This window comes from Callithrix jacchus, chromosome 11, assembly GCF_049354715.1.
Source record: "Callithrix jacchus isolate 240 chromosome 11, calJac240_pri, whole genome shotgun sequence".
Taxonomy (NCBI): Eukaryota; Metazoa; Chordata; class Mammalia; order Primates; family Cebidae; genus Callithrix; species Callithrix jacchus.
The window spans coordinates 95,404,522-95,426,384 of NC_133512.1; the positions used below are offsets into that span (position 1 = coordinate 95,404,522).

General features: G+C 46.2%; 1 protein-coding gene across 4 annotated transcripts in view; it reads right to left on the bottom strand.

Annotated features, from left to right (window-relative positions):
* The window catches only part of ACTR3B (actin related protein 3B), a 101,989-nt gene that overhangs the window by 16,891 nt on the left and 63,235 nt on the right, over positions 1 to 21,863 (bottom strand). For all 4 annotated transcript variants that reach the window (XM_017975499.4, XM_078343382.1, XM_078343381.1 and 1 more), the window contains 3 exons: positions 20,711 to 20,854; positions 17,775 to 17,948; positions 16,190 to 16,282 (listed from right to left, as the gene is read on the bottom strand). In XM_017975499.4, the coding sequence (XP_017830988.1) occupies positions 16,190 to 16,282; positions 17,775 to 17,948; positions 20,711 to 20,854 (411 nt within the window). The remainder of the gene's footprint in view (positions 1 to 16,189; positions 16,283 to 17,774; positions 17,949 to 20,710; positions 20,855 to 21,863) is intronic.

Consider the following 21,863-nt stretch of genomic DNA (forward strand, 5'->3'; position numbering starts at 1 on the left):
TCTCATTCCTAAACTGTATTCAGCAGGAGTTTTGATGGGAGATTAAACACAAGGAGATGTCCCGGAGCAGCAGAGGGGCGGGATCAGGAGAGACAGACTGTCCCCACTCATTTTCCTAGCACCCCTTCTCTAACTTTAGCTAGCCGGCTCGCATCAAGGTAAAGCTGGTTTTCTAACTCGTCTTTATGAGGATTAAAATGTTGCCGGAGCTGATTATTTTTCAACCTAAGGGATTATCCAGATTTATGTACCCTGATGGCTTAAATGTGGCTTACAGGCTTTGGGTTTTTTATTACCTATGCTTGTTTCACCTTCAGAGTGGGGAAAAAGCAGAAAAAAAGAGAGAAGTGAAATTACCAATAAATTTATTCTTTCCATTTCATCTCAAAGTAAAGTAACAGTGCTTATTCTAATAATTATGTAGCTCAAAAATATAAACATTTAGCCTAATAGGTTTCTTTTTTGTTTTTCGATTTTTTGGGCTTTTTTTTTTTTTTTTTTTTTTTGGCGACAAGTTCTCACTCTGTCACCCAGGTGGAGTGCAGTGGTGAAATCCTAGCCCCCTGTAGCCTCAACCTTCCAGGCTCAAGCAATCCTCCTGCCTCAACCTCCCACCTGTAGCTGGAACTACAGGTGCATACTACCACATCCAGCTAACTTTTTAGTTTTTCTTTTGTAGAGATGAGGTCTTGCTATGTTAACTAGGCTGGTTTTGGGCTCCTGGTCTTAAGTAATCCTCCTGCCTCCACCCCCTGAAGTGCTAGGATTACACACATGAGCCATCACATTGACTAAGCCTGCATTCTTAGTCTATTTCCACAAGGAAGAGTAAGTAAACATTTTTCTAAGGGAGTCTTTAAGAAAAGATGTCACAAATAATAAAATTTTAATATTCTAAAATCAAACCCCTTTACGTTTAGAAAAGCAGCAGATTACCCCATACAACAGTCTAGACAGAAAGCTCTCAGCAGCCAATCTGCACAGACAAAACATTTTTAAATGCCCTATTCATCTAATATTGTTTTCAAAGTAATGAATGAAACAGCAGATATCACTACTTTATTTCACTGCTTATAGAGCACAGAGCAACATGACTTTTTTTTTTTTTTGCAACAGGGTCTCCCTGTGTTGTCAAGGCTGGAGTGCAATGTTGCAATCACAGCTCACTGCAGCCTCAACCTTCTGGGCTCAAGTGATCCGTCCACCTCAGCCTCCCAGGTAGCTGGGATCACAGGTGCATTCCACCACAACTGGCAAATTTTGTTGTTGTTGTTGTTGTTGTTGTTGTTGTTGTTGTTGTTGTTGTTGTAGTAGAGATGGGGTCTCCGTATATTCCCCAGCCTGGTCTCTAACTCCTGGGCTCAAGAAATCCTCCTGCCTTGGCCTCCCCAAAGTGATGGGATTACAGAGGCGGGAGCCCCTGCACCTAGCTTAACATGACTTCCTAAAATAAGATTCTGAACTCGAGGTTTGTCTACTTTAGCAGCTTAACAAATATTTACTAAGCGTATCTTTGAAATACTTCTTTCAGTAAGATTACAGAGTTGGTCTTCAAATCTAAAGTCAAACTCCCCAGACAGCAGACAAAGGCCCCTCAGGTCTCACCCCAACTCTCCATCTCCGCCCTCCAGCCTCCACATCTCCGTGGTCTTGCAGACTCCGAGCATCACTGAGGGATGTTTCCAGCACCTGGAAAGCCCCACTCACCACCTTGCAAGTCTAGCAACCCCTCCTTCCCTGACTCCTCGCTGAGAGCGCAAAGCCCACAGGCCCCGCAGGGCACTGTGCATCTCGTTCGCCAGTTCAGCAGCATTAACTGAGCACCCGCATGGACCAGGAGTGTTCTGAGCACCGCGGGTCAGCAATGAATCTGACATAGCAAAATGGTTGCCCTCTTGAGATGTGTTTTGGGTAGAGAGACAGAACTACTAAGTTTAAATAAGTAAAAGATATAGCAAATTAGGAGATAAATGTTATGGGGAAAACAACAAAGCAAGGCAGGGCAAAATGGTGTGGGGGAAAGTGCCAAGGTACAGTCTGAAACAGGGTGGTCAGGGCGCCTCAAGAGAAGACGGTATTTGAAGGCCGTGAGGAAGTGAGCCACACCGGGAAGAATTTTCCAGGCAGAAGGTGCAGCAGAAACAGAAGCCCTTGTAGCGGAAGGGCTTAAGCAGCAGCAAGGAAGGAACCAGGCAGGCTGGCATGGAGTGGGGCAGACAGGAGGGGCAGGAGATGAGTTCCATGAGGTCACAGAGCCAGATCACACAGGGCCTGGTAGCCCCTGGCAGGATGAGCTTTAAGTCTGGGTGAGCGAGGGTTCTGGGGTTCCCTCGGACTGACCTGATTTAGGGTAATTAAAATGGTAACAGCATCACTCTGGCTTGTGTTGGAAAAGGGAGACCAATTAGGAGGCCACTGCAGTAATACCAGCAAGAACTGAGATGGGCTTGGCCAGGACAGCAATGGATTTGGTCATGAGAAATGGTGGCTTCTAGGTATGTTTTGGGAATGGAGCCAACAGAACTCACTGACAGGGATGAGGTCCAGTATAAGAGAAAAATGGAGGCCAGAAGGTTATTCTAAAGTTATTGGCCTAAATAACTAACTGAAAGGCTGGAGCCTCTGCTAACGAGAGGTGGAATAGGTTTACAGGGTGGGCTCCACTCACACCATTACCTCTGAGGGTCTATTTGACACCTCAATGGTTATAGAAAGACTACTGGATGGACAAGGCTGGCATTTGGGCTACAGATACAGATTCTGGAGTTATCAGAAACAAACAGCACTCAATGAACTGGATGACATCAATAAGGGGGCAGACGCAGACACGGAGGAGAACAGGGCCACGGCCGAGTTCTGACGAGTCCACGGGAAAGGAGGGCAGAAAAGAAACCCACAGTGCAGCGGGACCAGCAGAACACCAGGCACATGCTGTCCTCCAGGTCAGCAGGAGCGTGCTTCAAGGACGAGGGACCCATGGAGCCACATGTGCCACAGTGCAGGTGGGTGGAGGCCCGAGGACCAGCCAGGAGTGGGCCATGCGCAGGCTACACCGTACACACAGGAGCAGCTGGGCAAAGCCATGAGGAGAAAGCCATGAGAAGAGGCCATGGCTGAAATGTGCTGAAGCAAGGACATGAGGAGAGGAAGGGGGCAAAGAAAGGCTGAGGCAGGTGGAACAGGAAGTGGCGTCGAGAGAGGGCTTTTTAAGAAGGGAGAAATGATGGCTTGTTCTAGGCCACCTGGAAAGACCCCACAGGGAGGGAAATGAAAAGCGGGAGAGAGGGAAGACCTGCAAGAGTGCTGTGCAGGGCAGAGACGTCCTCAGATGTCCTCAGGGACAACTTGGTGAGGCCGGAGGTCCTGACTCTGGTCATGCAGTGTGCCTTTTGGACAGTGGGGAGGCGTATAAGCCTCTTCCCAGAATATTTTTAAGTGCATAAAATAAGCAGATTACAAAGGAAACCAATTATGCTGAAATGCAATTATCAAAATTCAAAAGTATCAAAAGACTTTTCTAATGTGAGACAGTAACTCACAGCTTCGTGTTTTAAGCAACAAGATCTCGCCGCAGGTCTTTGGAAGACGCGATGAGCGTCAACACTTCAAGGACTCTACACCCATGACTGTGCCTTGAACTACCTGGGTCCCACGTGGTGGTAAAGCCAGAGGTACCAAGTCCAGCTCCGCTCTTTCCCTTGCCATTTACTCCTTCAGAAAATCCATTTGGTAAAAATGGAAAAATGGAACCAAAGCCTGACTGTTCTCACACCCTCCATTGTGAAGCCTTGCAGTCTACTGAAACAGCCTCCTCATGGGTTCCCTACTTGTATGCTGTGCCCCAGAATCTACTTCCAACACAGCAGCCGTGACCATTACATCAACACATATCCCATCAATGCCACTCCCACCCTCACGACCCTCCAGTGTCTTCTATGCCAAAGCCTGCCCACAGCACACAAGTCCCGGGGCCTCCGGGCGGCCCACTGCTCAGGCAGCAACTGGGCCCGTGGGCCACACCTAGACTACCACCTGCTTCAGTGCAAGACGTGAGCTAAGACTGATGTTTACACTGCTAGAAGGTTGGGAAAAAAATCAACAGAATAACAATATTTCATGACACATGGACAGTTCATAAAACCCACATGTCAGCATCCAGAATTAAGCTTTATTTGAAGACAGGCCTGCTCAGCTGTTCAGGTCTACGGCAGCTTTCATGCCAAAATACAGAGCTGAACCCTGTGACAGCAACCACACAGCTCAAGAAAGCTACAGCATGTGTCCCCGCCCTTCGGCCTGGGACCAGGACTCTCATAGGAATGGCCCTCTCAGGCTGAGAGGCAAGGTTCTCTCCCACTGCCTCCCACCCTCACCCTGCCCCTCTCCGCCTCCTAGCAGTTCTGCTCACTCTCCCTCCTTGCTCTTGCCTGCCCCTGCCTCAGGGCCTCACTGCTAGACAGGTTCCACCCTAGACTCCTGCCCGGAGCCCCTCCTCAACTGGCCCAGCTCCGGGAGGCCTTCCCTCACTAGCTAGAGGAGGCTGAACCTTCCCACCCACCAATCCCAGACTCCTGTCTCCTCTGCTCTATCTCTCCCCCTTGGCACTCGCACTATGCATTTCACTCATGCACTTGACTACTGTGTCTCCTTCCCCTGCGAGAGTGCCACGTTAACGATGGCAGGAATTTTTCTCCTGTTTTGGTCACAGCTGATCCTGTAGGTCCCCTATAAATAGTGCTCAGTGAATAAATGAATGAAGGCTGGGTGCAGTGGCTCACACCTGTAATCCCAGCACTTTGGGAGGCCAAGGCAGGTGGATCACCTGAGGTCAGGAGTTCAAGGCCAGCCTGGCCAACACGGTAAAACTCCATCTCTACTAAAAATACAAAAAAATTTAGCTGCATGTGGTGGTGCACACTTATAATCCCAGCTACTGCTAAGGCAGGAGAATCGCTTGAACCCAGGAGGTGGAGGTTGCCGTGTGCCGAGATTGTGCCATGGCACTCCACCCTTGGCAACAAGAGTGAAACTCTGACTCAAAAATAAAATAAAATAAAACAAAACAGAAACAAATAAATGAATGGGTCCTGCAGAGACAGCACGGCCACCTGCTCACTCTGCCTCAGAATCTCACCTTGCACCTCCACAGGGCCAAAGCCTAGCCTTCCACTCTGCATCCTGGATAAACCAGCTTTGGCCAAAGGGGCCTTCTCTTCCCCATATTCTCATAATGCATAACACATATCGTTAGTGTCTTGTAACAAAAAGGGAAAACTCCAAACACACTAATCTGCTGCAAGTCAAATCAAGTCTGGGTACTGCTTTACAAAATCACAACACAGAAGTTCTCCCTTCCCCCTCAACTGAACCAATTCAAAAACGTTATTTCATACAACCACTGTGTTGGAATAAACCTACAGCATTTTCTCTGAATTAAATCAAACAAAATTGGTATTCTCATGTCATTTCTGATTCCCCACGCAATCATGTGTCTGTTCTACATGACCTGGTGTCAGCCCCCGGGCATCTTATCTCTGCGGGTCTTGTGTCATAGTGTGTAAGGGCTCAGGGCTCATGCACCACTTCTCATCAGCATTAACAGTAAGAACAGGAGAAGCATGCTCAGCATGTGCTGGTTACATGCTGTCACAGTCACTGGCCACTTAGCCTGCCTCACCGTGATGAAGCAGGTGCTATTACCCATTTTCAGATTAAAGCACCAGCAGTCAGAAGCTAAGTAACTGGCCCAAAGCCACACAGCCAGGGAGCTGCCGATGCGTCTGACTCCAAAGCCCGTGCTCACGGCCATGGATTAAGAGAGCACTACAAAAACCAATAATGGTATTTATTCCGCACTTAGTTATCAGGAAGAATCATACTTATCGGGAAACACAGGCACACCTCGTTTTCTTGTGCTGTGCTTTCTTGCACTTGGCCGATCATGTGTTTGCTACTGACGGAAGGTTTGAGGAAACTGCATTGAGCAAGTCTGCCAGCGCCATTTTCCCAACCGCACGCGCTCACTTCATGTCTCTCTATCAGCATCTTTTAGCAATAACACGTTTTTTAAAGGAAGGAATGTAACTGGTTTTTTAGAAATCATGCTATGATACACGTCAACCATAACATAGTACGAACAGCCTCCGGGTGCACTGGGAAACCAAAACCTGTGTGTGACTCACTTCACTGTGCCATTCACTTTACTGGGATGGTCTGAAACTGAACCCACAAAACCCCCAAGTTATGCCTGTAACAACTTTCATCACACCTCAAGCACTGGACTTCACCCTCTGGGAGGAGGATCTAATAATCCTTTGAGACACTTAGACCATGCCCATCCTGCACCTGAGAACAGAGGCTGGAGAATGAGTGCAGTCACGATGCTGGGATGGCTCGGCCCACAAGGAGACGCACGCAGCTTAGCCACACAGCCTATGCTCTTAACCATGACAGTCTAAAAATAATACTGCTCAAAATGCTTCCCAAAAAAGCCAAAATTCAAAATGACTGATTCCAAAAAACCATTTAATTCAGAAAACAAAGTGATCCCTTATCACTTTTGATACACTGTGAGAAATCAGCAAATCTCCTGGGTGATGTTCTAGCGATCAGCCCTCTTGGGGACACTTTCCTGACACCAGCCCACCGTCACTCCCTCCCACAGCCCATGCAGAACTGCGACTGGAAATCCAAACGTATTCAAAGACCGGCTGAGCCAAGTCAGCATTTTAGCCAGAAAGTATCTGTCCCATTCAAGCCAGCAGCTTCTCAAATCACAATCATTCGACTTGAAAAGCACACCATTAGTTACAGCCTCCTGTGTATGCCAGGTTAGGCCAGAAAAACATACATATCTTGGTAATGAAATAATCTTGACCTAAGCTAGAAAAGTACCAAAACCTAAATGCAGAAAGAAGAGTTGGTATTGAAGCAGACATAGCATGGAGCATCAGGCCTCATTACAAATCATGTTTTTAAAGAATTTCAGTCACTTAAGAAAGTGCTCACAACATAATGCTCCTAATACATAGCATATGAAACAAATATAACAGGAGACATATATCTACCTATTTACAGTTCATGAAAAGGGAAAGATGAAGTAACAACATAAACAGCGAATCCAAAAGGAATAACTTCCTCTTTGGAAGTATGTTTTTTGCGTCTAAATTTCTAAATTCAACATGAATTTTACATTGGAAATCATACACTCTGCTCATCTGTAGGGTCTAAGCTTTCTTCAGTAAACCTGGGTGGTTATGACACAGTTCCTCTGATCAGCCCCCTCCCTCCAACCCCGTCTCTACAGCACACCTTTCACTTCTCACCCGGTGTCAGATGCTATTTATTTATTCAGTTCACTGTGTCGACTGGATAAATGTATACTTCATGATGCCAAATAAAAGTCTCAATTTTAAATCACCCCGGCAGATGGAAAGGCCTTGTCTTTATGCTGGTAAAAGAATGTCATAGCGTATACCGTTATAAACACCACAGATAACCCATTAACCTCCTGAAATTTATGTCAGAAAGGTTGGAAATAAAACCTATATTAACAGCAAGTTCTTAATATCTAACGTGGTATGAAAAATAACAAAAATTCTCATTCCTGTAATACTGAGAGGCTCTCTTCTTAACCTGGTTTTGCAGACACACAGTGCCACCTATCAGCCATCCTCTGTAACTGCAGGTGCAACGTAAAGAACAGCTCACAGGCACGCTTTCCCCTCTCCCTGGTATTTAGCTGCCCATAATCACGACAGGTTAAGAGGACAGCTCCGTTAGAAGCCCCTGCTATTTCTACATCGTATTCTTTAAAAGTTTGCTTCCTTAGGAACTGGAGCTTTTTACTGTCGAACTGAACCCAGAAACCACAATCCCAGCGGTGTCCGAACATACCCATGTCTAAAATACAAACTATTATGATACCCAACAGTGTTCTAGGAAAAATCCAGGCAAGTCTCCAGGTCCAGCTCTAAACAGCTGCCTGATGAGAAGGGACATAACAACTAATGGCAAATTTCTTACCAGGATTACCCACACGCCTTTCCTATAACCACCCTTTCCTGCAACTGCTGTGATTTGGCCTCTACCCAGCTCCTCTCACAAGGCTGCTCGCTGCTGCATGGTGAACTCAAGGGCTACCTCTTGACTCCCATCCTGTGTGACCTCTCAGTGCCACTTAACAGGGCTCCCTGGTGGGGGCTAGAGCTTTCCTTCTCTTCTCAGACAACTCTTTCTTGATTTCTGTGACAGTTAATTTTGTATGGCCACTTGGGCAGGGCACTGCACCCAGTGATTTCACCAGACACTAACCGAGGGGTTGCTGTGAGGGTATTTTGCAGAGGTCATCAACATGAAGGAAAGATTACCTTCTCTAATGTGGCTGGGCCTCATCCAATCAGCCGAAGGTCTCAAGACCAAAACTGAGACTTCCCTGAGAAGGAATTCTGCCTGAGTTTCCAGCCTGCCAGCATTCCTACAAATTTTGGACTTGCCTGCCTGAAAGCAAGCCAATTCCTTAAAATAAATTTTATAGATAATATAGAGCTAAAGACAGAGACAGTGGCCGGATGTGGTAGCTCACACCTGTAATTCCATCACTTTGGGAGGCAGAGATGAGAGGACCACTTGAGCCCAGGAAGGCAGTGATGATGAGATCAGCCTGGTAACACAGCAAGACCCCATCTCTTCAAAGAAAAATATAGAGATAGTGAGATACCCACTATTGGTTCTGTTTCTGAGGAGCCCTGCCTAACAATCTCTCTGGCCTCCTTTCTCTGCTCATCTTAAAAGCCTGACCTTTCTGCCGGTTCAGGCTAAGGCCATCTTGTCCTCACCTGCTGCTCTCCCTCGATGACATCCATCTGCAGACCTTTTATTTCTATTAGCACACCAATGGTCCTCAAATCTCTGTGTCTGGCCTGGACCTGCATAGCCTCCAGCCTACATATGCAACTCAGCATCTCCACCAGACTAGACCTAGTCTTCTGCTGCCTCAAAAGGGTTCCCTGCTTCTGCGTCTCCTCTGCCAGTAAATGACACCCCACCCTCCTAGATATGCAAGCAAGAACCCTGAACCTTTTCCTCCGACTTGTCAAGCTCACCTATGCTCTGGGGCCTCTCTCCTCTCCCTGCTTCCTCCAGGTGCCACCTACAGCCACTTCCCAATCCAGGTGCTGTCCTGCCTCCCCGTGGTTGTATAGTGGCCTTCTGCCCGGTCTTCCTGAATCCTAAACCCATCTCCAATCCATGTCCCCTGGTGCAGCCCAAGCACTTTTCAAGAAGTGAAGTTGAGTCACATCACACCCTGCATAAAATCGTCAGTGCCCTCAGGATAAAATCTAATCCCATGTGAGACCCCTCCAGGTGGGTATGCCCATCTTTCCTCGAAGCCCCAGTTGGTAATGGTGGCCCCCGTGCCCTCCCCCTAGGCCCTGTGTAATCTGGCCCCAAGCATATCCCAGGCCTCACACTCCCCGTTCCCATTTTCAAACTTGAGGTCCAAGGAGGCCCAATTCCCTCCAGACCCACAGGCTGACACTACTTTCCTTCACCCCAGCACAGCACACAGTTCCCGCCGCCTGAAAAATCCTTCCCTCCCATGCTGCATTCCCTGCTCTGACCAAGTCCTATCAGCCTTCACTCCAATCTGAGCTGTCCCACAGAGTAGCTGTTAACCACATAAGGCAAGTTCAATTCACAGTTAAATGAAGTTTAAAGCGCTGTTCCTCAGCAGCACCAGTCACATTTCAAGGGCTCAGTGGCCATCCTGGGCAGCACAGAGGCAGACACTGCCATCACCACTGAGCACCACTGGAGAGCACAGACCCAGATCCTCACAGACCTGTCTACACGGACGCCCAGCCCAGGCCCCCATGGCTCTCCCAGCACAGCCCTGACACAGCCCAGCTGCTCGGCGCCCGCAGTGTAGCCTGGCGCTCTTCAAGTGCTCATGATATTACTCGATGTTGCCACAGCAGCAGAGCTCCTCCATCTACCTCTCCACAGCCTCCCACAGCAACAGGTGTCTTCATGTTCTTCGGAGTTGGGGAAGTCAATGTCCAGTTTCCAGCTGTTAACATCAGCCTTCCCTTCCCGGTAAGATGAGATTGTGCCATTTGGGGATGTATCAACAGGAAGCATGAAAGAAGTTGTGAGGGGTATTAGTGTGGAACTGGGGCTAAAAGAACAGAGCTCTAGAACCTTCCCTGCCCACTATACCCTGACCACACCGGAGCAGCACCTTTTTACTTGTTCACATATTACACTTCAACCAGTACTTCATCTCAATAAAAGACCTATTTGAAAAAAATGAAAAGCCAATGATATGTATTTTTTTCTGACTTTCTCTCTTCAAATATTAAAGGTATTTAAACATACTCAACATTAAAAATTAAAAATAGAACCCGCGCAGGGTTCACACCTATAATCCCAGCGCTTTGAGGGGCTGAGGCAGGATGATCGCTTGAGGCCAGGAGTTTAAGACCAGCCTGGGCAACAGAGCAAAACCTCAACTCTACAAAAAAAACATTTTTAGTTAGCTGCATGTGGTAGCTCCAGGGGGGCTGAGGTGGGAGGACTGCTTGAGCCAAGGAAGTCGAGCCTGCAGTGAGTTGTGATCACATTACTGCATCAGTGTGGGGGACAGAGCAAGACTCTGTTTCTAAATAAGAATAATACATATATATTTATTATATATATATGTATATATATATATCTCTCTCTCATTTACTCTGCAATATGCTTCTCCAGTTAAAAGGCATTAGCATAATTATTATATATATATATACTCATTTCAAGCAATTTGTTACAGAAAAATCAGTCCCTTTGCTATATCAAGATGTATTCACATCTGCTTCACCAACTTCATGAAGAGGAATTTTTAACTCCCAACCCACTGCTGGAGCAGGTTAAAGATATTTTATTGCAGGCCCCACTCTCCCTCAGAGGTCTGTTTCCCACTACCTTCCCCACTGCCGTAGACTCTGCCCAACACAAGCGCCTCAAGCATCTGCCCACTCTCATTCTATCTGCGCTCATTATCTTCCCTCCACCTGGCCGGTCCACCCACCCCCAGCTCTGTAGGCCTAGCTCTCAGACTCAGCTCAGATGGCGGCTTCTCAAAGCCATTCTTGATCCCCTCTAATTAAATGCAATCTGCCCCTTCTCTCAATTACCATAATTTGCATGATTCACTTAAATGACATTTAGTTTGTAGTGGTTCCCATTAGAGTTATTTCAGTATTTTTAGCTTCTTTATTAGCTCTTGAAGACAAGAACCATATCTCGTACACACTTAAATCCCCTAATTTAACAATAGTATCTTGTACCTAACAGGTACTCAAGTACCTCCTGAATAGAACTGAGAAGCAGAAAGACATCTATCACATTACAAAGCAATTCAAACTGGCTTCCCCCTCAAGTAAAGTGTTCAAGTTACTAAACACTGGCGGATAGAGGAGTGGGCTGGTGCTGACAGTGGTTCTCAGGTTGGCTGCACATCAGAGTCACCGGGGGAGCTTCTAAGACCCAGGTGCCCAGGCTCCCCCCAGCCCAAGCCCAATTACATCAGAATCCCCTAGGGTGGGACCCAGACTCTGGTCTATTTTACAGCTCCTGGATGAAGAGGGTGGGTGGAGCTTGTTTTCACCTGCTCTCACACAGAGGCTTCCCCCAGGACCCCCCGATCCTGTCATTCCTAGGGGCCGAACAGATAAAGCACATGTATAAATACCCTTCTCATCTACAAGTCAGACTGAAATAAAAATCAGACAGATGATGGCTACTTTTATCTAAAAATACAGTTTTGCTTGTGTAAAGAGTCTGGATTTTTAGTCAAACTCATAAAGAGTCTGGATTTTTAGTCAAACTCATAGAAGCAGAGAGCAGAATGGTAGTGACCAGGCACTGCAGAGTCGGGAGATGCTGGCCAGAGGGAACAAACAGAGGAGGTTGTGAGAAGATGGGCCAGCTCTGCAGGCCTAATCACAGCACACTGAATGCAGTGGGAAGTGTGTACGGTGTGGTAGAAATCGGCTCAGAGAGTGACCTCACACATTCTCACTGCACACATTCAAAAAGGTAGCTGTGTGTGGTGATGGATGTCTGCATTAGCTTGATTGTGGTCAACATTCCACGATGCATATACTGTATCAAATCATCACTCTGTGCCCCTTAAATATACACAATTTCCCTACTCTTAAAAGTTTATATATATTATACACACACACACACACACACGTTACTTGTCAATATACCTCAATAATATACCTACTAAGTACTCATAAAAATTAAAAATTATATTTCAATAAAGCTGGGGGGAAAAGATTCTAAATTTTCCAAACCATCTTTTATTCTCACTTTCTATGTTCTTGTCCTCTCCTCGTCTGTCAGTCTGAGTAACGCAGTGGCCAGGAGGGTTTCAGCAGAAGCTAAAGTGTGCACCTCCTACTTGCTCCGCAGTGCTCAATCCCACCAATGGTCCAGGAAATATAAACAGCCCAGCCCCACTGGTCCAGATGAGCGCCTCGAGGAGCAGGTGTGGCAGAGGGAGAGCAACAACCTCCTCTGACAACAAAAGCACATCTTCAGGGCACCCAGTGTGGCCAGCACAGCTGCCCAAACGAGGCTGTAGAACCAGGTCAGGAATCGGCCCCATCGCTCCTGGAGAGAGGGCATCTCGCCCGGCAAGAGTGGCCCAGCAGGTGGGAAGCAACATCAAGGACAGAGAAGGGAAGGATGCAGCATGGTAAGACCAAAAGGAAAAGTACACCCCTAGGACACAGGGATGCTTGGCTGTCAGAGAAAGGCAACTGTGTGCTCTGCAGAAGTATCTGTATCATGTCTTCTAACCAGAAGAGTGTTTTAGAATTATTTTTAAAAACCCACAAACCTACAGATCTGTGCATTTGCTACCACAGACGATGCTTTTCGGGCACTTAGGAGTAGAAGGAGTTAGAGAAGGGAGCAGAGGAGGGAGCGCACTGAGAAGGAGCAAACCCTGTCAGTGCGGCTTCACTGCTCCAAGAGGCTACTTCTGGAAGGACCCTCCTCCAGGGCTGACAGCTTCCGGAAACCAAGTCAGCAGAAGCCCTGGCCAAGCTGTGCGTGACTCTACCCTGAGCTGTGAGCAGAGCTCCGCAGTGACCCCTCCACAGTCTTTCCTAAACACAGCAAAGAATTGCTGAGGAACTAGCAAAGGCCATGCCTCAACACGCACAGCCTGAGGGGAGTCTGCAGGTGATGACCCCAGGCCGACCCGGACAGTATTAGAATGAGGCTTTCATAAGGAACTCCTCACATGTCTCCAACAGGCTTTCTCCCACTTTTGTAAATAAAACTTTATAGGAACCCAGCCACGCCTAGTCGTTCAACACGGTCTTTGGCTGCTCTGGCAGAATTGAATAAATGCAGCACAGACCATACGGCTTACAGAGCCAAAATGATTCACCATCTGGCCCTTTACAGAAAAAGTTGGCCAGCTCCTGGTCTGATATCACCATATGGGAAAAAAAAAAACTACAGCAGCTGTTACCTGGCAGGCTAATGCACAGAAATGGGCATTCTTAGGCCCGAATACTAAGCTTCAATCTAGTCATCAAGCTCCATGCTTTAGAAAGAGGCCCCCTTCTCGGTGGCTATGGGAAAGGCAGTGGTGCCCACCAAACACCACCTTCATGGCTTCCAGTGCTGGTGGGAGGCTGGTCCACGTGACAGCCGTGGAGGGGTGGAGCAGCCCACCAGCTGCCTCCACCCAGCAGTGGGGACCCATGGTGATGTGTTCCAGAAGGACAGCCACAACATAGTGGCTACTTCCGACCACACCAGCTAGGAACCACGTGCAAAGAAATAAACCTTTGCTGCTAAACACTGAGATTCTGGCTTAATTTTTCCAATTATCATATTCTGGTCTACTCTGACTGTAACTTAGAAAGGTGGCAAAGGAGGTGGCCTCCTTCATGTCTCTCATTTCCCTCCACGGGGTATACAGCTCAGCTACATGATAAAGGAGAAAGCATGGCCAACACTAGGACATTCAGTCCTTCCACCTCTCAACCCTACATGAATTTCAAATCACTTGTAAGGCAGTCATAACACTGGAGAGGTCCTATACAAAAAACCAAGATGGTTGCTGGAGGACAGGATTTATTCTGCACAAACTTGACAGCCAGGGCCAAGCCATACCCTCCTGAAAACCACAGAGAAGAAATGATTATCCTGGCGACAAAGTGGTCAGGAACAGGGTTTCCCTCTTTGAAGAATAATATTGCTGGCAGTGGTGGCATGTGCCTGTAGCTACCTGGGAGGCTGCAGTGAGCTGTGATCGTGCCACTGCACTCCAGCGTGGGCGACAAAAAGAAAATCCTCTTCCCTCCACATTTTACATAATTTTCAGTATGATATGGTGGGAAAAGCATGAGTTTTCAAAGACATGGAAAATTGACTTAAAAGGCAACCATGCTACTTGGCAGCCTTGTGATCTCACCTAGCACGTAACCCAGGTATCTTTTGCCACCTTTTCCCAACTCTGGGGCTCAGTGTCATTATCTACTAAATAAGGGGCTCCATCTACATGGTCTCCAAGACCACTGCTACTCCAAAACTTCTATAAAGTCCAGGGAAGTAAACTGTCAAACAAGAAAATTTCCACCCCATCAGGAGCAATCTTTACCTGCAGGCAGTTTCCTCTGCGTTATGATGGGATTAAGATTGAACAGTGCTCACCCGGCGCTTGCTTTCACCGATGAGAAGACCCAGTTAATGTCAGGCAGGATTTAAGAAGTGGAAAGGACTTAACATGCTATCTTTAATTTTCATACCCCAGTCTCTTTTGTTTCCCTTTCTTTGTACTTTTTATTAGAAAAGTATTTAAGAATATGCAGTAAAAACTGACCTACAATTTGTTTACACCCACAAAAGTTATCTAAACAGAAAAAAATTTAACAATAAAATTTCAAACAACTTTAAAACACACAAAAATAGAAAGTAAAAGTTATCCATCATTCCATCCCAAAGATATTTAAGAGTTTAGCATACATAATTCAAAACTATGCAAACTATATTTTATATAAAATGAAATTTATGTAAATTTTACAAGTTGCTTTTTTTACTTGATATATAACTATAGCTATCTTTTCATGTGAATTTATACTGAGTCACCTATTCTTTTACAAAGTTACATAGTATTCCAGGGTATAGGTGAAGCAATACTGAGTGCTCTCTGTTGAGCCTGATTCCCTCCTCTTTACAATTCAGCTACCTGAGTCTGAATAAGGTAAGTGAAGTCATGATAGTGAGAGGTGACAGCATGACTCACTCAAGCAAAGGTTAATTAAAGATGAAAGAAGCCTAAATGGCCATCGCCTTCTGCTCACAGTCTCTGTCTGTCAGTGAGATTTCTTTTTACTCAATAATCACATAGACTAGATTTTTCTCATTCCAGGTTTCAAAATTCCCTGCAATCAAAGAACTCTGAAAAAAAAAATACATGAGCATATTCTGTTTGACTGTCCCATTTTGGGCTCTACTTCTATCTGACAACAGCAGGTCGGCACTAAACCCAAATATGCATGAAACGAAACCAATGGAGCTCACAGACAGCATGGGGGAGGGTATCACTCTGACTTTCAATCAATATGTGTGGCTAAAACTGTCCAGCTTAAGATATATCTTGTCAGAAAATAAAATATATTTACAATACTTAAATATTTATAGTTGGCCAGGTGCGGTGGCTCACACCTGTAATTCCAACACTTTGGGCGACCAAGGCGGGTGGATTACCTGAGCTCAGGAGTTCAAGACCAGCCTGGGCAACATGGTAAACCTTGTCTCTACTAAAATATAAAAAAAAAAAAAAAATTATCCAGGCGTGGCAACAGGTGTCTATTGTCCCAGCTAGCTACTCAGGATGCTGAGGCAGAAGAATTGCTTCAACTCAGGAGGCAGAAGTTGTAGTAAGCTGAGATCGCTCGGTTGTACTCCAGCCTGGGCAACAGAGCAAGACTCCATCTCCAAATAAAAAAACTTCTAGTTAATTGAGTCACTTTCCATTTTCTCTTACAATTACACTGTCTTTAATAAATCCTATAAAACAGAAGGTGAAATAGGACCATCTGCTAGCACTAGACAGTAACACCCTCGTCTAAGAATGTGGAATGAGATGGAAGTCTCTTACCCAGGCAGCTCATACCTTATACAGTGGACGCCGCACATCGATGGGGCAGTTCTGTATCACTTCATCAACAACGTCCGAGATGGACTCCATGAAGTCTGGGTTGGCAAACTGAATTGTGTATCAATATAAAACAAACATTGCACATTTCTCTCGAATAGAACAACAGGAAAACTTCTGTAAAGTAACTTTAACAAATATACAATTTATTAAAACTTAAAACAATTCACATTGGAATGAAGGATATGTCAAATGAATCCCACGTGACTACGTGTGCGTGGGGCAGTGATGACAAATTTCTCCTCATGAGGTAAAACGTGTGGACTTAGTGAAGAAAAAATACCCAACAATAACAAAGACAGACCATCCCTACATCATGAATACACAGTGATTTGCCTAATAAGAGAAGTGGGAAGCATGTGCACGATCTGTGTGAAGTGCAGCGAGAAGCGTGAGTGTATATCTGACAATAGTGTTAGGAGAAAATTAGGATACAAGGAAAAAAGAAACAGGTTCAATGAAAGATTAATTAAACTTGCTCTAGAAGATGGGGAAGTGTTTTGTTTAATGAGAAGTTTGTTTAAAATCAAACAAGCCACATGATGACCATGTTACTGAATACAAAGCCTTAGATTCAATTCCATAAGTCACATAAGCTAAAGTATAACTAATTCAGCTCAATTACATTTCCTTTGAAATATTTTAAAAATCAAGGAAAACTTCAAGTGTCAACTCAGAGGAAGGAGGAAGACGTTCAGGTGCTCACCAGCTGTTCTCTGGACATGTGACACATTTCCATCAATACTATTAAAAGTGAGCATTCACTACACTATCACTGGTATAATTTTATTCATCAGATTACTAGTGAGGTAACATTCTCTGCTGTTTCTCTGTACAAAATAGACACATACATATCTAAAAATAAGAAGCAGTTTATAACCCACCTTCTGAATATAAACTGAATTAGCCAGGAAAATATACCAAAATATAAATAAAATGCATTATATGTAAATCTTAAAATGTGCCTCTTAATTACCGTTTTCTGCAAAAGTACTAATAATTCCTTATGACTGCTAGTTAAAATAACATTTCTAATTCTTAAGATTATCTAAATAACAGAAATGCTGGCCTTAGACAGAAGCTTTACCTAAAACCTGCAGCAGGGAAGAGCAGGACCCACTGTCCAGGGTTAAAATTAGAAGTTAGGAAGGGCAATCGCCAAAGATAAAAAGGTTATAGATTATCCCACTCTTATGCACAGGCAACCTCCATATAGTCCTTGAGATTAGCTACCTGTAATACCAGCATGTGACCACCCACAACCTTTGGAGATTACTTTCGATTCTATCATCTCCTATTGCTCCTGAACGTCTTCCCATACGTGGTATAACCCACCCTTTACTATTAAAGCAGATAACCAAGTCTATGAAGAGGCAAACTGAACAATCTGTCAAGCAGACAAACTGCGCGGGGGACACAGGGAGAAGACCGAATGGCAGCCACCCTGCTCACAGGCCCTTTCCTGGGAACCACTCTTTCTGCACTCTGGGTGGCAGTGTCGCTCCATCCACACGCTTCAGCACACGAAAAAGAAGCATCTTACCTCCGGATGAAAGAATATTTCAGGTCCCAGGAACCGTTCATAACCAACATCTATAACGAACTTCTTCTGGTTGATCGCATTAATGCCCGTGTACTGTTTGATCCACTTCCGAGGATCCACATCATACTTGGCAAATTCCTTGACTATATCGGGGCAAATGTAACAGTATTTCTCCTGCATACACACACAAAGACGTTGCCAGGCATTAACAAGTGCCCAGCGTCTCTGCCCTCAGACAAACAACCAGGAACCCCAGGCAGTAAGCACACCCCTGGAATCAGATCTGCCCCCACTGTAACTCTAGGGTGGATGTGCCGTCAAGCCTCACATTCCACATGACAACACTTGGACTTTGGACAGTTACGTCTGCTTTCTCTGCAACTCAGCTATTAATCTCAGCCTTGGTCTATCCAATTTTACTGCGATCCTATCTGAAATGATATCTACAGGTGTCTATAAGGACCTTGTCTTGCCTTGTTCCTCTGAGGCGGCCCCTATGGCCTGCCCTGGCACCTCTCTGTTGTCCACACTGGACCAGCAGATCCGTGCTACAGCCTCATCTACCGAGTGCAGCACCGTCTATCCCCTCACACCTGACTGCAGCAGCTTCTTTGGGTCCCAGCATGCCACAAGCCAGGAGGCCACTATCAACCTGCGGGTTGTTAATGTGGTGTGGAGTCGGCCACAGCACTGTCATCAGCTCCCCTGACACTACTATCTCTTTAAGGTAGAGATACTGTACCTTGTTGACAGGGTATTCTAAGTCCCTCGATCAACACATATTTATTGTCTAGGCACTTCAGATACACAAGTGAGTGAAACACACACAGATCCCTGCCGAGATTACACTCTAGCTGAGAGTCAGACAATACGCAACCATAACAAGTAAATGACATGGTAGGTTCCGGGGAACGAGGAAAAGCAAAGGCAGGCAGGAGGCCTGAAGCCGTGCTGCTGCGAGAGAACTCACTTACAGTTCTCAGCGACAGGCAGCCTGAGGTATGCAAAATGTCTCCTGGTGTGACTGATGCTCTTGGACACCTCTGTGTTGATCATGTGTCCTGAACGCTGACCTCAGCAAAGCAGCAGGTGACCCCCAGGTACTAGATGCTGAAAGTACACTGCCTACAGGAAGAAACAGGCAGGCTGCCCAGCTGGCACTCGACACACTGGAAGGAATGGCTCCCTCAAGGACCTCCAAAGATGTTCTCGAGGTATTTAGCATCCCTGAAACATACTCTAATGCCATCTTCTGGGTATCTCTGATATACTCTAGTGGAATTTTAAGAAGACTGATAGGCCAAAAGTGTTACACAACCCTGTATTCCTTGATGACACAGAGAGAGACAGGGTCAGCTGATTACAACCTCAAATCTACCAAGACTGGAGACAAAAGCATTCAGTTGTCCACAGAGGCCTAGTCAACATCCTGCAGCAGCTCAATTTACTTAACTGAAACACTTCACTTGAAATGCTTCCATAGAGGTGGGTACTGAGAAGCAGGCTTAATCTTAAGGTTCAGGATTCATGCCACAAGGGTGGTATGCTCACGTTACACACTCCCTCAGGCCTGCTCACAACCACAGAAGGCCATGCAGTAAGGGGAAGCAGGGGGACTCTAAACCACGCCTTTCAGGATCCATTCCTTTAAAGAGAGAAGTGAGGCAAGAACAGGACTACCCCACACAGAAGGGACAGGGCAGCTGATTTGGAGGCTATAAGCGGAGTCTCTTTTACTCCCAGCCCTCACAGGGGGGGTGACACACAGTCACATCGAGCACACCAGCTCAGATTTCAGGGTCCAAATGGGAACTCAGACAGCCCATGAGGAGAGGTAAGGCCCAGCATGAGGGCCGCTCAGCATTCCTGGCAGAAATAGGGAGGAATCTGACTCACTGAGGGCATCAATAACAAGAGGCTCAATTCTTTCCTTTTTTTTTTTTTTTTAAATAGAGAAAAGATCTCGCTATGTTGCCTGGGCTGGTCTTGAACTTCTGGCTCCAAGCAATCCTCCTGCCTCTGCCTGCCAAAGTGCTAGGATTATAGGTGTGAGCCACTATGAAGGGGCTCAATTCTGACTTACATTTCTAACAGATTTGAAGTGACAAGGGAGCTTCAAATAGCCAAATGTTCTACCATTGAGGAAAGGCAAAGAAAGGAGAAGGTAATCACTTAGAAGATATTTTAGTCTAAAAAAGAATGTTTAATAATGCCTCAGGAAAGCTTCCCCCAAGATGGAAGGGACCACGTCTTCCCCCACATCACCTTTTCAGCAGAGAGCCCATTCCCAGGAATCTCTGGTCACAGGTAAAACAGGGCAGGTGGTACCCGACTGCAGAGTCTGCCCCATGCCAGTGCCTCCTGGCCTAAAAACACCTCAGGAATTATCTCTGATGCTTTTCCTTTCCTTCAGCCAGCCTCAGTTATGAGGTGCTGAGATGGGAGGAAGGCAGTGAGGAGAAGGGTGGGTGTCAGGCTCACCCCCATCAAGCTCTGATACACTCAGAAACTGTGCAGTATGGCCAGGCGTCACACCCACACTTATGTGAATTTTGTGTAACAGCTCCGGAGCCTAGGATGGCACTGTTCTGCTGCTGTGGTTGCCTCCTAATTCTAGAGCAAAGCACGGAGGCGGTGTGGGGGGAGCACTCTGGCAGCAAGGCTCCAGCTGAAGATGCTGCCTCTGCACACTGGCACGCTGCACCAGCTACCAAGCTGTTCTCGGTGACAGCTGGAAACCTCAGAGCATCAGTTTGGAAGAGGATAAGCTTTACATCTTCAGCCCACTTAACTCAAGGGGTAAAACAAATCAAGCCCCACACTCATGGGAAGGGGAAAGGAAGGAGAGGAGAAGCAGGGACGATGGCACCAAGGGGAACTGTCCAGAACACCATCTCTCTCACCCCCAAACCAGCCGGTTTCCCGTCTGTTTTTACCTTAATGGCTTTTGCGGTCTCCAGTGACTGCTCAGGAGGGATTCCCACCTCCCTCTCCCTTAGCAGCTGTTGAATGAAATACGTAATATCTCTACCTGCAATCGGGATGTGTTTGATGCAGCTTCCAATTACATAACCTTCTGCCTAGGGAAGAAGAGGAGGCAGAACAGCTGTGTTAGTGATTCCGTGGTGGAGAGCAGCCTGGACGCATGAGGTTTCCTGTCTCAACCTCCCCGTCTGCCCCTCACAGCACTAACACACATTTATGGAATCCCCACCCTCTGCAAGCTCAGTACTGGAGGTCTTTCAAAATGACTGCGTATGCAATTCCATTAATATTCAAATTTCGAGATTATTCCAATAGCAACCAAAATGATGTGTTCATTAGGAATATGAAAATAAAAACCACATAGGATAGTTCACTTCCAAAAAGTAACACTGTCTGTGAGAACAATAAACACAATAGAATTTTTTCCCTAACAAAAAGGAAGTTTTATTTCTATAAATTGTTAAGCCAACTATAAATCTACTTGTTTAAAAGTCAGCAATTTGGTTAACACACAGGGCTTAGATTCTAACAACCTGGATTCAAATCCTGGCTGCACATCTGCAAGTGTCACATGATTCAGCCTCAACACATTTGTCCATAATATGAGGCAAACAATACCCTGCAGGGGCCAGTAATACAGTTCAGGTAAAATTGTGTGTGTCTAGCACATAGCACTGGTTTTGGGGGTTCAGAGCCTCTCACTCCACTGCCTCCCTGAGCCAGTGAAGGCATGTCTGTGAGGGGCCAGGAAAGGAGGGTGACCACCACCTGGGCCAATCAATGGCAGGGCCAGTGTCAAGCGTCATCGTGCCCACAGCAACGATAGGCCCAAAGCTCCCTCATCAGCCTTCCTGTGGGCACAGATCTGCCACAGGAGCCACAGGCTTGGACACACATCCAGCTTATTGTTCAGGGGATGAGCAGGATGCTGACCGTCAGAGTGGACAATGCCTACCCATCATCCAGTAAAGAGACACCCAGGTTTCACATCACAGCTTCTGTGCCATAATCCCCAAGTGAGACAGATGGGAACACAGAAGTGAAATGCTGACTTCATTTTACAGATGTATTCATTCTAATAATGGCATATAGTCACCAGTTAAG